Source organism: Lichenostomus cassidix, chromosome 1 (assembly GCF_008360975.1).
Source record: "Lichenostomus cassidix isolate B80296 chromosome 1, HeHo_3.0, whole genome shotgun sequence".
In the NCBI taxonomy this organism is placed as follows: domain Eukaryota; kingdom Metazoa; phylum Chordata; class Aves; order Passeriformes; family Meliphagidae; genus Lichenostomus; species Lichenostomus cassidix.
Genome location: NC_139479.1, coordinates 69,918,189 through 69,931,850, shown reverse-complemented (window position 1 = coordinate 69,931,850; position 13,662 = coordinate 69,918,189). Strand labels below are relative to the sequence as shown.

Below are 13,662 nucleotides of genomic sequence, written 5' to 3'. Positions count from 1 at the left end.
TGGTCCTCTGCCCTGCCAGAATAATGAGACACAAAAAACTTCACTGAATCAGAGAAGCTGAATCCCCAGCTGCATTGCCCATTGCTCTGTCAAGCAGGCAGGTAAGCCTCATTGTTCACTCATTTTTACCGAAGATGCCTTTTGGGTGAACCCCTTTAGTTTTGCTTTCGTTCCAAAGACAATAAAATTTAATCCTCCTTACCTGCACCGCAGTACTTCAGTCACCATCCTGTTAGCAGGAGCTTTATTAACACAGAAGCTGCATTTGCCTGTATTCCAAGGGGTCCTCTGCCAGGACAAGGTAAAGCACAGTATCACACGCTGAGAGAGCAATAAGGACAGGCTTTGCCTGAACAATGAAGACTTCAACCCCAGAATCAGGCTTAGTCATTGTTAAAATGAACTTGTGCTGGGAAGTACTGAAGCTCTTACTGGGAAACCAAGAGAGGAGGGTGTGACTTTTTTCTTTAAAATACTACGAGAAATAGGACAGTTGATACATTTTTGCATCACAAAGGAAACTTGTAGACAATAAAAAACCCACAACAATTTTAAAACTGCACAATAAAGTTTTGTAAAACACAGATGAAGAACTTCAGCTTTGTATATTATTTAATTCAAACATGTACAACAAGAAAAAAATAATAGGAATGTAAGTTTGTACTTATTTCCAGAAAATAGATTCATTTGACAAACAATGAAGAGTCAATAAACCTTGCAATGCAGTTACTTCAGAAGAAATGCACATTAAGCCACTGCAGTCCTATACATTGTACTTCAGCTGTCAACAGCCAATTCCTCTGCTCTGTAGCCAGGACACTTCATTTACAACGTGTAACAGCACACACAGAGGGTGAGATGCACAAAGCAACATACAGAAGGTAAAATGTTACAAAACACTTACCAAAATAAAATATATATGCAAGTTGTCCCTAGTATTTACAACACATGGTTTTAAATTAGAGACCATTGAGAAGGCATCTCCTACATACAAATGCCACACATATGGAAAAAAAAAACCAGAAAGGCAGTCAGAGAAAGGTACTGTGTTAGTTATGGCTAAAGACCTTTGGCTCCAAAATTGCAATATAACTATTCTCAAAAGACAACTAAAATGTGGAACATTTGAGAAGTCTGTCTTTGAACTCAGTTCTTACACTGACCACTAAAATTCAATATGAAATTTAGCATGGCAAGAGCCACTTGTAAAACAATCTTATTATTTTATACATCAAATGCTCTGAGTTGGATGCAATTATGGTTTGGCATTTTCCTAACTCAGTGGGAACACATTTGAGGACAATTATATTTTACTGCATCTCATGCAAAAAGTCTGAGGTTATCTGCTCAGCAGGCCATCAGGAAGGCTCTGGCTGGGCTTTATCTAAACGAGGCACAAATGTTCTTAGTAGTTGCCCTAGAATTTTTTATAGTTACTTAAAGCATGCAAGAGGAAAATAACAGATGTTGCCATCACAACTTTCTGATGATATGTAAGTTTTGTCACCAGATGGAGAATCAGGGCAAGAGTTGCTAGAATTCAAACTTTTACATTTTAGTTGCAACTCTGATGTGAGGCTGACTCCCAAGTAAATATTTGTCTTAATTGTTGAATAATATAATAGTGTGTTTTCATTTCACTGTAATTTGTTTAAAATACTATGACATAGTATAAATTTGGCCTGTCTTACTATATTTGATCTTAAATCTGTTGCAAAGTCAGATTGCAAAGAAATACAGAGGATATTACAAAACAACCTTGTCTATATGAAGAGAACTACATGAAAATGGTCCTGAGTAATCTGCACCATGAAATATTTTCTTTTTATCTCTTTGAAATTCACTTCTTGAGAAAAAACCTGCTGCATCCAAAACCATATGCAAGCATTTCTGTTCACTTTTAGGGCTAAGGCACCAGCATTAATACATGGGAAGAGCCTTCATGGGCACTGACATTTCAGAAGAAAGATCCCCAACCCTTTTTTTTCCAGCACCCCACAGAACTAAACCCTGGAAGGAAATAGGTTTCAGCAAAGACACAAAGTGTGCATCTCATAATGTCTTCAGATCCAGCTGGGAAAGCTTCTGGGTGAGCCCTGCAATCCAACTTCAGCGGTTTTTTTGCACCTAGAACAAGTCTTTCAAAATGTGATTATGAAAAACATCATCTCCACTCACAGTGTACACACACCTTGTTGGTTTGCAGGCCTGAACGTGGCAAGAACCCACAAAAAATGGGTATGTAAGAAACACAAAAGGCTTACTCATTTGAGGGGAAGGGCATGCATCCATGCCTGCATTTGGAAGTCTGCTCCTTGTGTTTAAATTAAGCATTTAGAATTATTAAAAAATAAAAATCTGAACAGCAATGGCTGGCTTAAACATCAAGACAAACATACAAGCAGCTTTCTTCACTGACTTCCCCATGCATTTCCTTTCAGCTAGATCGTTACAAATGTCAGTGTGCATTTCCATTTCTTAACTAGTTTAGGTCATCTCCCATTGCTATGGAAAAGCACAAGCAATGAAATTCACTGTGCAGGGCACAATTTGGCTGAGCATACCAGACTTTGCCTTATTGCTGAGCTATATACACAAGGCATTTGAAATGTACAGTTGTCAAAAGATGTAATTTAATATCAAAAACACAATCCTGGGCTTTGAAGAAGTGGCCACAAAGTTACCAAATCACAAAACCTAGTTACTAGTAGGCTTCACGACACTAATGATAAATAAAAATACAGAGGTAACAATAGCAGTAGGAACAAATACATCTTTAAAATAAGGCTTTTTTACATCGTTGTTAAGATGCCTGGCCTCTAGCTCCGTGTTTGTTTTTCATATATTACAGATCCATGACAAAGTTGATTGTGCTCATTGTCAAAGAATACCCTTGGATCTATACTAATCATCAGGTAATGCCCCTAATCAGCAGCATAAGATAAAGTATTGTAAAGACATTCATAGTAAATCGGTCCTGAAGCATATCAAGTCTTTATTTCCTTCCATATTCCCAGCAGCCTTGTCATCCTTGATGAGAGTTATCAAACAGAAATTATCAGTGCTACAAATCTCAGGATCTTCTTTCTTCCTGGTGGCTTTTTAAAAGTTACTTTCCCAGATCAACTTCATGCCATAGACAAACTGAAGCAATGCAAATTGTGGATTGCATATGCTGGCCAGAGCTGACCTTAATCGAGTCAGGTTCTTCCCCTTCCAATGGGGACTGATGACACCGAGACAAAAATCCATCTCTGGTCCACACAATTTCTTCATCCCTCCCTGTAAGGACTTCTTTCTTTTTGAAGAAGTTGTTGGTCAAAACTCATTGTCAATTGACTGTGTACAAGAAGCATGCATCCAGACTGCTTCAATATATTTACATTACTGTTTATTCATTTTCTAAGTCCAACTATATGAATAAAAAGCATGAGACCTATGTAACATAGCCAGCAGTCACCATGTACTGTCTCAGCTCTGACTTTGTACATTCACATTATCTCCATGAGAAAATAAAAAAATATTTTTTACACAGAGAAATAATAATATTGGAAATACAAAGAAGAGTCTCCCAGGTGAAGAAATGCATGAAAAGCTATATAAAAGCTCTACATTGAAGAGCATACATGCATGCAGTATATTGCTCTGACTGAAACTAATCAATCTGAGATGCCCTGGGCTCCTCTTGTTTCCACTTGCGTGCAATAAATGCACATATCTTTACAGTCCTTTTCACACTCTGTTCATGTTTCTATAGGACAGAATAAAATTTCCCTGTTCCAATCTGGAATATGGTAAGGCCCTGTGGGACGTTCTCCTGCCATTTGGCAATGTAATAGAAAAAAGACAGGAAGGATTAGGGTCCACTAAATTCTGCAATAGCTGGTTAATCACATGGGATATCTCCACCTGATTTTAATGGGTGGTCTGTCCTCAGTGCTGCAGAAGGAGAAAACTCTCCTAAGACTTCTTGCTGATATATCCCTAAGGAAAAATTCCTCCCTATCCAACATTTGGCCATCAATATAAGGTTAAGAAAAATGAAATGTTACAATGACCTGCATGATTCCATTACTACTTCAACAGACCTAAGAAACAGAGATCAAATACTGCTGCTTCTGAGTAACAGCAAGTTGTCTTTGTCAGAAGGGAGACTGCTCTTCATCAGCAGTGCTGACACTTGGCAACACGGACTTCAGAGCAGCTTTGACAAACCTCTCTTATCCAAGACAAAGGCTGCATTTCTGGCTCAAGGGAACCCAGGGTTCTGCCTCCAAAACGGGAGATGCACTGAGCTCAGGAAAGCTGAACTGTGTCTCCAAGGTGCTCCTCTGGAGTAAGTCTCCCTCTCTGCTGATGTCCTTCCAGGTCCTGGGCCCCTCACTTTTTAAAGGGGGTGAGTTTGTTGAAGGTGTGCCAGAAGAGGGATGGCTTTCTCTTGGGCTCTGCCAAGGCAAAGACCTGCTGCTGCGGGACGCTGGTAGGCACAGTGATGTGTCGCTGGTGAAGGGGGTGCAGGGTTTGGTGTGGAGGAGGCATGGGACACCCATTATAGCTCACACCTGCAGAAGGAACAGTTAGAGAAAGCACATAAGTCAAACAGGGAAATTTAAGCACCGGGCCAGGGGCTCACAATGAATTTTGCCATGATCTTGAATGGAAGAACTACTAAAGGTCACCTTTTCTGATGTTTGACTTTTTAATTGCTGCATTGATTTGGTTTAAGAAGACAATAGTATCACTGAAAATAACATTAAGAATTATGAAAAACAAGCAGCAGTTTCACATAGCTGGACTATATTGTTCGAACAATTAAATCCTGGTATTTTAAAGGAACGACTTCAAACAGATACTTGTACTTCACTCTCAGAGTGAGATTGGGTAAAATACTGCTACCCACAAATGCATTGTTTCTTCCATTTGGAATATATTTTTCTGGGTTAATGTTCTTAAGATTTTGAGCTTTGTGCATTCTGAACAGAATCTTCTAATCACAAACTTTACCAACTCCCTTGAAAACCCAGACAGGTTCTATGGGTATCTAGTGACTGACAAAGAGAAAATGCTTTAAGAATATTAATCCCAGGGAACAGAAGACAACCTAACATCAGTTCTTTCACTCCTAAACTCAGACTTAAATCTTGTTTCACTTTTCTCTCAGCACACTAGAGATTTGCCCAAGATTGACTTTAAGATGGAAAAGGACTAAATCTGTTATGATTTGTTTCTGTTGTGATTATTTTCTGACAGAGAAAATTAATAAAAAAGCCACTTCCTGATAAACAAGCTTCTAGTCCATCCTTCCTTCTAAAGGATGCCAGAAGAAGCCATTTTGACTGTTATGACAAAAAAAAATGTAACAACGTGGCTTGCAAAAAGAACTTTAGGACATTTTAAAGAAGGCACAGAAAAGGTAAAGAAGAACAAGCTATTTGAGTAAAAGCAAAATTAGTAACGTTCCTTTCTGATTTAACCTCTGCATGCAATTCCTCACAACCTTGAATAAATCGCTTGTCTTAACCTCTTAAGTTTCTTCTTTATAGTACAAAATAGTGACTTGCCTGTTTGAAGAAGCTCAGGGAGCTGACTTTGAAGACAGTTTACAGAAGCATTGGAATTTAATATTAAAATACCGGCTAATGGCAATTATTTGGCCCTATGTAAACCACGAAAAATGCTTTCAAAAGACTGAAGAACTCAGCCACAGCCAGACTGTGCTATTTCCTAATAAAAAGGTCATTGGAATACAGTAAGAAAGTAAAGCAATTCTGAACACCAACCTTTTATTTTTCCTTGCCTTGATTTACGGGCATTCTGCATGGCTTGCTTCTTCTGGTTTTCTGAGATTTCCATACCTACATCAAAGTGTAAATTAGGACACTAGTACAAAATTATTGCATCTAATACTTGATTACATTAAATTAAAACAAATAAGTAAACTATATTTTAAACATTTTTTAGTAAATCTTAGTAGTAATACACCTGAAGCTTTTAGAAGTATGTTTTATATTGTCATATGAATTTAAAGAGAGTTTTCACTGGGAAAATGATAGGCAAGTCAAGATAACAAGAATTTTTTTTTTTCAAGTATAAAGTAACATTTCTGAAATCTACAAGTCACCAAATAATATATCACAAATGCAGAATTCCTTTGTTTTTCACTCAGTCTAACTGAGCTAACCTGGGGTAACGAACTGGAGTCACTGGTATTGCAGTAGTACAGATTGGGTATCTTTCCCTCCACTCAGAGGAGAGTTATCACAAAATCTGCCAGACGCTGAAGCAGGCTGGGATGTGGTTTTGGCTGTATCAGACTGGGGCTGGATCCCTCACCTGAGTTTCTCCTGCACCTGTTCACATACCTGTGTCACTTACATGAAACAGGTGGGTAATCCTATTCTATTTACTATCGTGTGATAGGTGTATGACTGATCTGTGATGAGTACAGAGATGACAGACATCTGCTAAAACTGGCACCAGAGACTGGTGCTGTCTGGAGCCCAGGTACAGGCACTCCAGTTTCCTCTCCTTGTGCATGGAAATGTCACAATTTGCACAAGGTGACAACAGGGTGCACATACTGTTTCATTTCATGCTGTGCATAAGGCTGCACTCATTTCACTTATTTCACTCATATGCACAGAAGGAGCACAGAAGTTGTGATTCAAAGCCAGAATGAAGTGTCTGGTTTGGCTCCATTTTGCATCTTGCCTCACTTCTCTATACCTTCAAAACTCTCTTTACTTTTTTATACTGAACATATGAAGAAGTTATTACAAATCACCCTCTAACTTTAAACATCCATAATTTTGGGGTAATGGAAGTTTGTTTTACTCTGCAGGGGATTTTTTTTCCTTTATAGAAACAAGGGAATAGATTTTTAAAAATGAAAGTGATTTCATCAGGACAGATCAGGCCACTCTCTTAGGGTTGCTATTAGTGGTTTGGAGAAGGATTTTCTGGCTGTGGCCTTTTCTCTCATATATTCATAAAAGCTAAGAAAAGCTAGATATGGTTTGGGAGACAATGACTCACACCAAAGTGTCTTTGAAAATAGAAGTAAAATGCCATTTGCAGTTCTGAATTGAAAGAGTATTATTTGTTCTCTGAGTGGTTAGATTAGAGGCTTTGTGTACAGCCCAGCAAGATAGCTTGCAAAATCAACAAGATAAATTTAAACCTGAGGTTGAGAATACTGGCATCTTTCCATTGGTTTTGGCAAAATGAAATGTTCAATTATGCCAAAAAAGAAGAAATTTTAGAAACGAAACAGTCTTCTGGTTAATGGAGAAAACATCCAAGCCCCTGTGACTCACGAGACCAGATGGACATTAGTTATCACAACCTAACTATCTTTCCTCTGGTTCATGATGCCTGTCCCAAAACAGGTACATCAGAATAGGGAGCTGCAACATTTGAAAAGCAACTTTACAGAAGGCTGGATGTTGCACGGCAGAAAAGACTGCACGTGCCTGTGTGCCATTATCAAACAAACAGCTCTCTTTTTACTGTGTTTTTAATCACTATATTGCACTGTGCCTGAAGAACATCAAGCACAATGGATCATCCTTATGAAATTCTTGCACTCAACACCAAGGGAGTTTGTTACCCAGCCCTAAACAAGGGTTAGTGCTATTATGACAAATCTCACTGCCAGTGCCACCACCACTATTGAGTAGTTACTCTTTTGAATATCTTGTGTTGATTTTCATGAGGTCCAAGCAGAATAAGTAGTTTAGGGCTGTAGCTGCTGCATCTTTGCGGTTTCCTCATGCTTGGAGATTTCTGCAGCAGTGTCTCTTCAGAGGAATGGTAACACCAAGAAAATCTGTTGCTGCCCAGGGCAAAGCCTCAGAAGCTTCCTGACAGACAGCATTTAACTTGCTCAACTTACTCTCCCAGTGTTCCATGAAGTAACCACCCAGGAGGAGGTGCAGAGCTCAAGAATGCTTCTTCCGAGAAAGAAAAGAAATGTTCACTTGTTCACTTTTTATCTTCTTTTGCTCAGTTCTGCTCATGAAAGTGCAGGAGCTGTGTTTTACTCAGTAGCAGTGACTGTATTACTGTTCTCATTTCATACTGGACTGAAGGCTTTCTGTAACTTTGTTGTAAGAGGGATTGTGTGGATGCTTATCATCAGATCCTCAGTATTGCTCTATGAGCTTCTGATCACCTTCACCCTTTTGCAATATCCACTATTTTAGAGTTCTGTTTAGGTGAATTAGGGAAGGCAGCCACCTCCCATCCCTGTGAGCACAAGGTGACAGAGCAAGCTCTACACAGAGCAAGGCGTGAAACCCATCAGTGCTGTGCCCAATGACACAGATTTTAATGTCACACTGTGATGTTCAGCACTGGAGAAGAGTCAGATTTGGAAAGTCTGGAAGTTTGGAAGTTTAGCTATAGCTCCTTCGCTATTTACTCTAGACTCAGGATGACTGGAGTTAATTGCAACAGTTGGTGCAATGTGGAAGGGTTAGAACCGATTTTAAAAGGAGAATGAATTGGCAACCTTGTAAGTACTTTTTTCTATTATGGACTAACTAAAATTCATATGGAAGAGGCCTTATTTTTGTCATACTTACAACAGTATCAAATGAGAGAAAGCTACTAAGATCAAAAGGTTTACATTTATTATGTAAGGGTTATTCCTGTTTTCCTATTATTCTGACCAAGTCTTCTACGTGAACACAGAATATAAGATTTGACATCTTGTTTAAGTTTTAATAATTTCTAAGTTGTATCATCCAATTCACTGCACTTCCAGCGTTAACCTGATGTCAGAAACCTAAGCCTGGAGTTCATTATTGAAAAGTTCTCATGCAGCTGACACACTGAGATGCACTAATATTACTTCTTTAGAAATAGTAAAAAGAGTTGGGGTGTTTTCTTAAGGTTTCTGTTTTCGTTGTGTATGTTTTGCCAATGCAATTTTTCTGGGGCTTTTGTCACTGATCTTAAAGGAAGCATGAAACCATGCAAAACCTAAAAAGCAATCCTAACTATACATTGACATAGAAGACACACTGTCCTTAGAGCATCCCACAGGCTGCAGGTCTAAAACTGGCCCTAGGATTTTCAACGTTTTTCCCTGTTCACTCAAGGTTTGATTCAATTTCTCTGTGCACTGCCCAGTGGTGCTGTTGCTGGGTCTGTAATTAATGATACCATACAACTGCACAGCCCTTCTAGATACAGGAGGTGCCACTATATGAGACAGCATAAATCTACAGTTATTGCTGCTTGGCTTTGTAAAAAAGTGTACTTTATGAATAGATATCTTTTGGCCAATCGTTCATACAAAAGTGCCAGGATTTTAGATGGATTTTTATTATTGTTTGGTCTTTCTGAATTGCATATTGTCTTATCTCATTTCTCATTCTGCTCCATAATGCACCAGAATCGTATGAGTGACACTAACTGCCCTGGACCTTTGGCCAAGAGTGACAGGGCAAACACACCTGAACAGGCTGCACTCACACAGCTAAATGGCATGTTGGGCAAAACAGAGTGCACATCTGTACAAAACTCCAAGAGCTGCAAAGTTTTAACCACTATTTAGAAAGGAAAATGTTCCACTCACCCATTTCCTTGTCTTCTCGAACTCTTCTCCTTTCACTTTCACATGCCTCCATCCATCTCTTTTTATCCTCCTGTTTTTTTGCACAGAACAAATGAATCTCTTCTGTTGTTCTGTTTATTATCTTAAAAGCATTCTTGACATTAATGTTAAAATCTTTGTCTCTGCCATCTTCAGTGTCCACAATTTCCATCTCGTCCATGTCAATACGATCCTTGTAATACAAGATGTCCCTTCTCAGCAAGTCCTTCTTACAGAAGACAAGCTGATGGTCAAAAAGGAAGAAAGTCCTCTGCTGGCTTTTGCCTTGTTTTGATATTTTGGTCAGGTCTCCTGAGTGGATCAGTTCTGAGCTTCTGGCTAACACATCTGGTCCCTAGGAAGATAGATAGATAGATAGATAGATAGATAGATAGATAGATAGACGGACAGACAGATATAGAGATATGTAGTAAGTTAATAACATTTTAAGATTTTACTGTGTGTCTAACCAGTCTCAATGTACAATCAAGTCTTAAGTTCAGGCACTTTTCTTGCATTTTTATTAGATTCGAAAATGTCACTCAAGGTAAATGATGTCACAGAGATAAATTCAATCAATGTGGTTCTGCTCTACTTTATTTCTGCATAAACAGAGGGAAACATTTAAGTGAGTGAAACAGGTTCCCGTTCTGACAACTAACAAAATTCCAAATGAGATTCAACAGGTCTAGCATTTTTTAAAGATCCATTTTTTCATCTCATCTCAAAGGCACATGTCCATGTTAATACATGCTGCTCTTCCTGAACTATAAACAGGGTTAATCAGTAACAGAAACATTGCACATGAAGCAACTGGACTTTTAACTGAGCAATGACCATTTGAAAAGTAGACACCATAAACAACCACCTACGCAGAAAGACATATCCTGCAGGGGACATCAAGTATTGTACACAGTACCTTTGCCCAGGAAAGGCACTCACCTCCCAGTCTACGATAGAGACTTGCCAACGTGCAATCTTGTCTATGCTTTCTAGTCTCCGTTTTCGCTCGTTGATCAGGCATGCCACGTTCTTCATGGCCTCATATGCAGCTTTTATGTTGTTATAATCACTGTGAAATGTAGGCACGTTTGAAAGATCACTTATACATTGGACACGATGCAATCACAAACCATGGACATGATGCAATCACAGTGCTTGAAGTGTTAGCCCACATTATTCACTTATCCCTCTACTCAGGTACTTAAATAAGAGAAGCCTGATTCCCGCTATCCCAAACCCCACACAGTAGCCTGTGCAATTCAGTGCTGCTGTACTGTTGGGCTTGACCAGGAGGAAATTATTAGATTGGTGGAAGAAGGCAGACGAGATAGATTAATGAACAGCAACATTGTCTCTACTAAAAACAACAGTAGAACACCCACTGACCTCAGTGATAGCTATATTTCACCAAAGGACTGTGTTTTTAAGGAAGATTTTAGTGGGATTTTTTGGGAAGGGCATTCCTTTAATCATGTTCAACAACCGCACTTTCTCCTTCTTGTTCCCAATGGCTGGGTCAAGGAACACAAATGGGAAATGCTAGGTGGACAGAAAAAAATACCAAAAGCAACTCCAAACAGGGTGAGTGAGGAACACAAGAACAGGGGCACCAGAGACAGGAATTAAAGGAGACAATAATAGGAAAGCATCCTGTTTCCATGGGATAAATGTGTGAGAGCCATGATGGCCACCTTCCTCTTTCTGCTTTGGGACTAATGACAATAAATTCAGGTCAATCCTCCTGTCCTCCTTCCAATGCTTTGCTCCCCTCCTTCTTTCCTGAGCTCTCAACATGCCTATGAATCTCCTCAACCTGCAGGCAGGCTTTTTTTCCACCCCTGGAATAGCATCCATCACTCCTTCACCTTCTTCAAATGGAGTTTCTCAGATGAGAGAAGGGAACAGACCTATTTTTTGCCTTAGGAGTCGCAGCAGAGCAGCTGCTTTTCCTCTTTTATCAGAATGCCTCTTGCAGAAAAGGGAGCCAGAGGCAGAAAACAGCACAAACCAGAAATAAATCCTGCCAAGGGGTTAGCCTTGCTGTCCTTTTTATCTGCTTTTGTCTCAGTTCCAATTTTCATTGGCTGCTGCTGATGGATGTGCTTCCCTTCTGAATGTGTGCATTCTCTCCTCTCTTTATTTATATCCATGGAAACTCTATTCTGCCATACTGAATACAAAAAGTGAGATTAACAATAACAGGATCCTACTAAGGTCAGGGAGATGTCCCACAGGGTGACCACATGATAGCCATACTGCTACTCCTGCCCTTCCTTATCTCAGTTCCGCCTTTCTCTGTTGGTGAGTATTTATTCCACACTTGCTACATAACTTGTGGCCTTCACGCAGGCTATGCACATTGGAAAATGCTACCGAAAACCCCAGTTGGCTGGAGCTTTATCAGGGCTCCATGTGGGTGTAAGTCTGCCTTTTTGTGAGCATCTCTACACAGCTGACGCCCATCTGTGCTTGCAGGCATCTCTGGATGGTGTGCCACAGAAAAGGAAAACAGGTGCTGCAGGGGGAAGGTGGCAAGACCTCACTGTCGCTTTATCTGCATGTTTAATAGCTCACAGAATAACCTTTCTAAAATTAGCAGCAGTGAAAGAGAAACTCTTGTTAGTAATTGTTATGGCAGCATTTCCCAGGTAGTCGTAGAACTGAATAGAAGCATTTCACATCTAAATGTCAGTACTTCACACATCTCGTATTTTGCCCCTGGCAAAAATCCAGTGGTCTCCAAGGGGAATTTTCTCAAGGTTAAACAAGGACTTTGGCCAAGGAAGCATTGCCTCAGGCTGCATTTGGACTTTGAGCACAGGGCTCACAATGGAACATTTTTCTTGCAGTTATACAAAAGACAGAAGCTTATAGATACAATCTTAATTAGTTGAAGACTTAGTCAGCTCAGGGGTGTTCCAGAAAGGCTAATAACCTGCAACTTCAATTTTTCTTTATCCCAGCTGAAAATCAAATATCAGAACTTTACTAAACTAAACTAAGGAAATGTTTATTATTACTAAGTTTCTAAAAAAAATTACCTCCAAACTTGCCCAGGTTGTGGGCTTTTTTCTAAAAAACTCTTTACTTTTTCTTACATCTATAACTTTAATGAGTCTTCCCCTCTTCTTCTTTGGATTTCCTTCTCCTTGATTTCTTTGACACATTGGCCTTTTTTTCACTCTGAATTACACATTCCTCCCTGCATCCTATCTCAACACCATCTTCTTTTCCTTCTCCCTCTTTGACTTCTTCTATCTGGCATCCTCTCAGTCCCCTGCGCTGCATTTCAGACACTGTTTTTGTTACTGTCTGTGATGGCTCCAAGATGCCCTGTCTGTCATGGTCCATAGCAGTTTTGTTCCTGATCTCAAAAGCTTCAGTGCTGTGTCATCCAGAAAGCTTGAGTAATTAGGTGTTACTACTATTATAGAATTCGTTATTTCAGTTCTCTCACCTGTGCTCCTGAGTGGTGTATTTGAGCAATTCTGCAAGCTGCAGAGGATATTTGCAGATTTTCTGAACAGGTGTGAGAAGAAAACCATCAATGGCAATGTCAATCATCTGCTGAAGCAAGCGACAGGCCTCAAAGAAGTGGCGGTATTTGCCCTGCTTCATTAGTTTGGAGAGTTCAATGCAGGCACTGGGATGATTGTTACAATATTCTGAATAAATAGCAAAGCCTTCTTGCTATTAAAAAAAAAAGTTACAGTTTTACTAAAGTATTTGTCTATAAAGGAGAAAAGCTATATTTGTAACATCTATTACATATAATTAGATTAAGTAATCAATTTTCTATATTGCTTCCAGGCTGATCAGTGTTGAAAGTATGCAGAAATCTACTTTGTACCTGCCAAAACTATGTATCTTCTTTGTCAGAACACTGAAATAAAGGTTTCTGTTGCATCAGGATAATCAAACTCACTTAAAGAAGTATTTTTCTTTGAGGAAGACAGCTATAGGCTTAGCAAGTGTCTATCAAGAACTCACAGCCTATTTCCCCACTACCTACATTCCTTAATGTCTTTATGAAGCTTTTGCATGCTGAATATGCGATC

General features: G+C 39.3%; 1 protein-coding gene across 4 annotated transcripts in view; it reads right to left on the bottom strand.

Moving 5' to 3' along the window:
* Positions 1-594: 594 nt before the first annotated feature.
* SPATA13 (spermatogenesis associated 13) overlaps positions 595-13,662 on the bottom strand; it is a 72,025-nt gene continuing 58,957 nt past the window's right edge. For all 4 annotated transcript variants that reach the window (XM_085062784.1, XM_085062776.1, XM_085062766.1 and 1 more), the window contains 5 exons: positions 13,062-13,294; positions 10,544-10,673; positions 9,584-9,956; positions 5,781-5,855; positions 595-4,562 (listed from right to left, as the gene is read on the bottom strand). In XM_085062784.1, the coding sequence (XP_084918910.1) occupies positions 4,381-4,562; positions 5,781-5,855; positions 9,584-9,956; positions 10,544-10,673; positions 13,062-13,294 (993 nt within the window). In that variant the 3' untranslated portion in view covers positions 595-4,380. The remainder of the gene's footprint in view (positions 4,563-5,780; positions 5,856-9,583; positions 9,957-10,543; positions 10,674-13,061; positions 13,295-13,662) is intronic.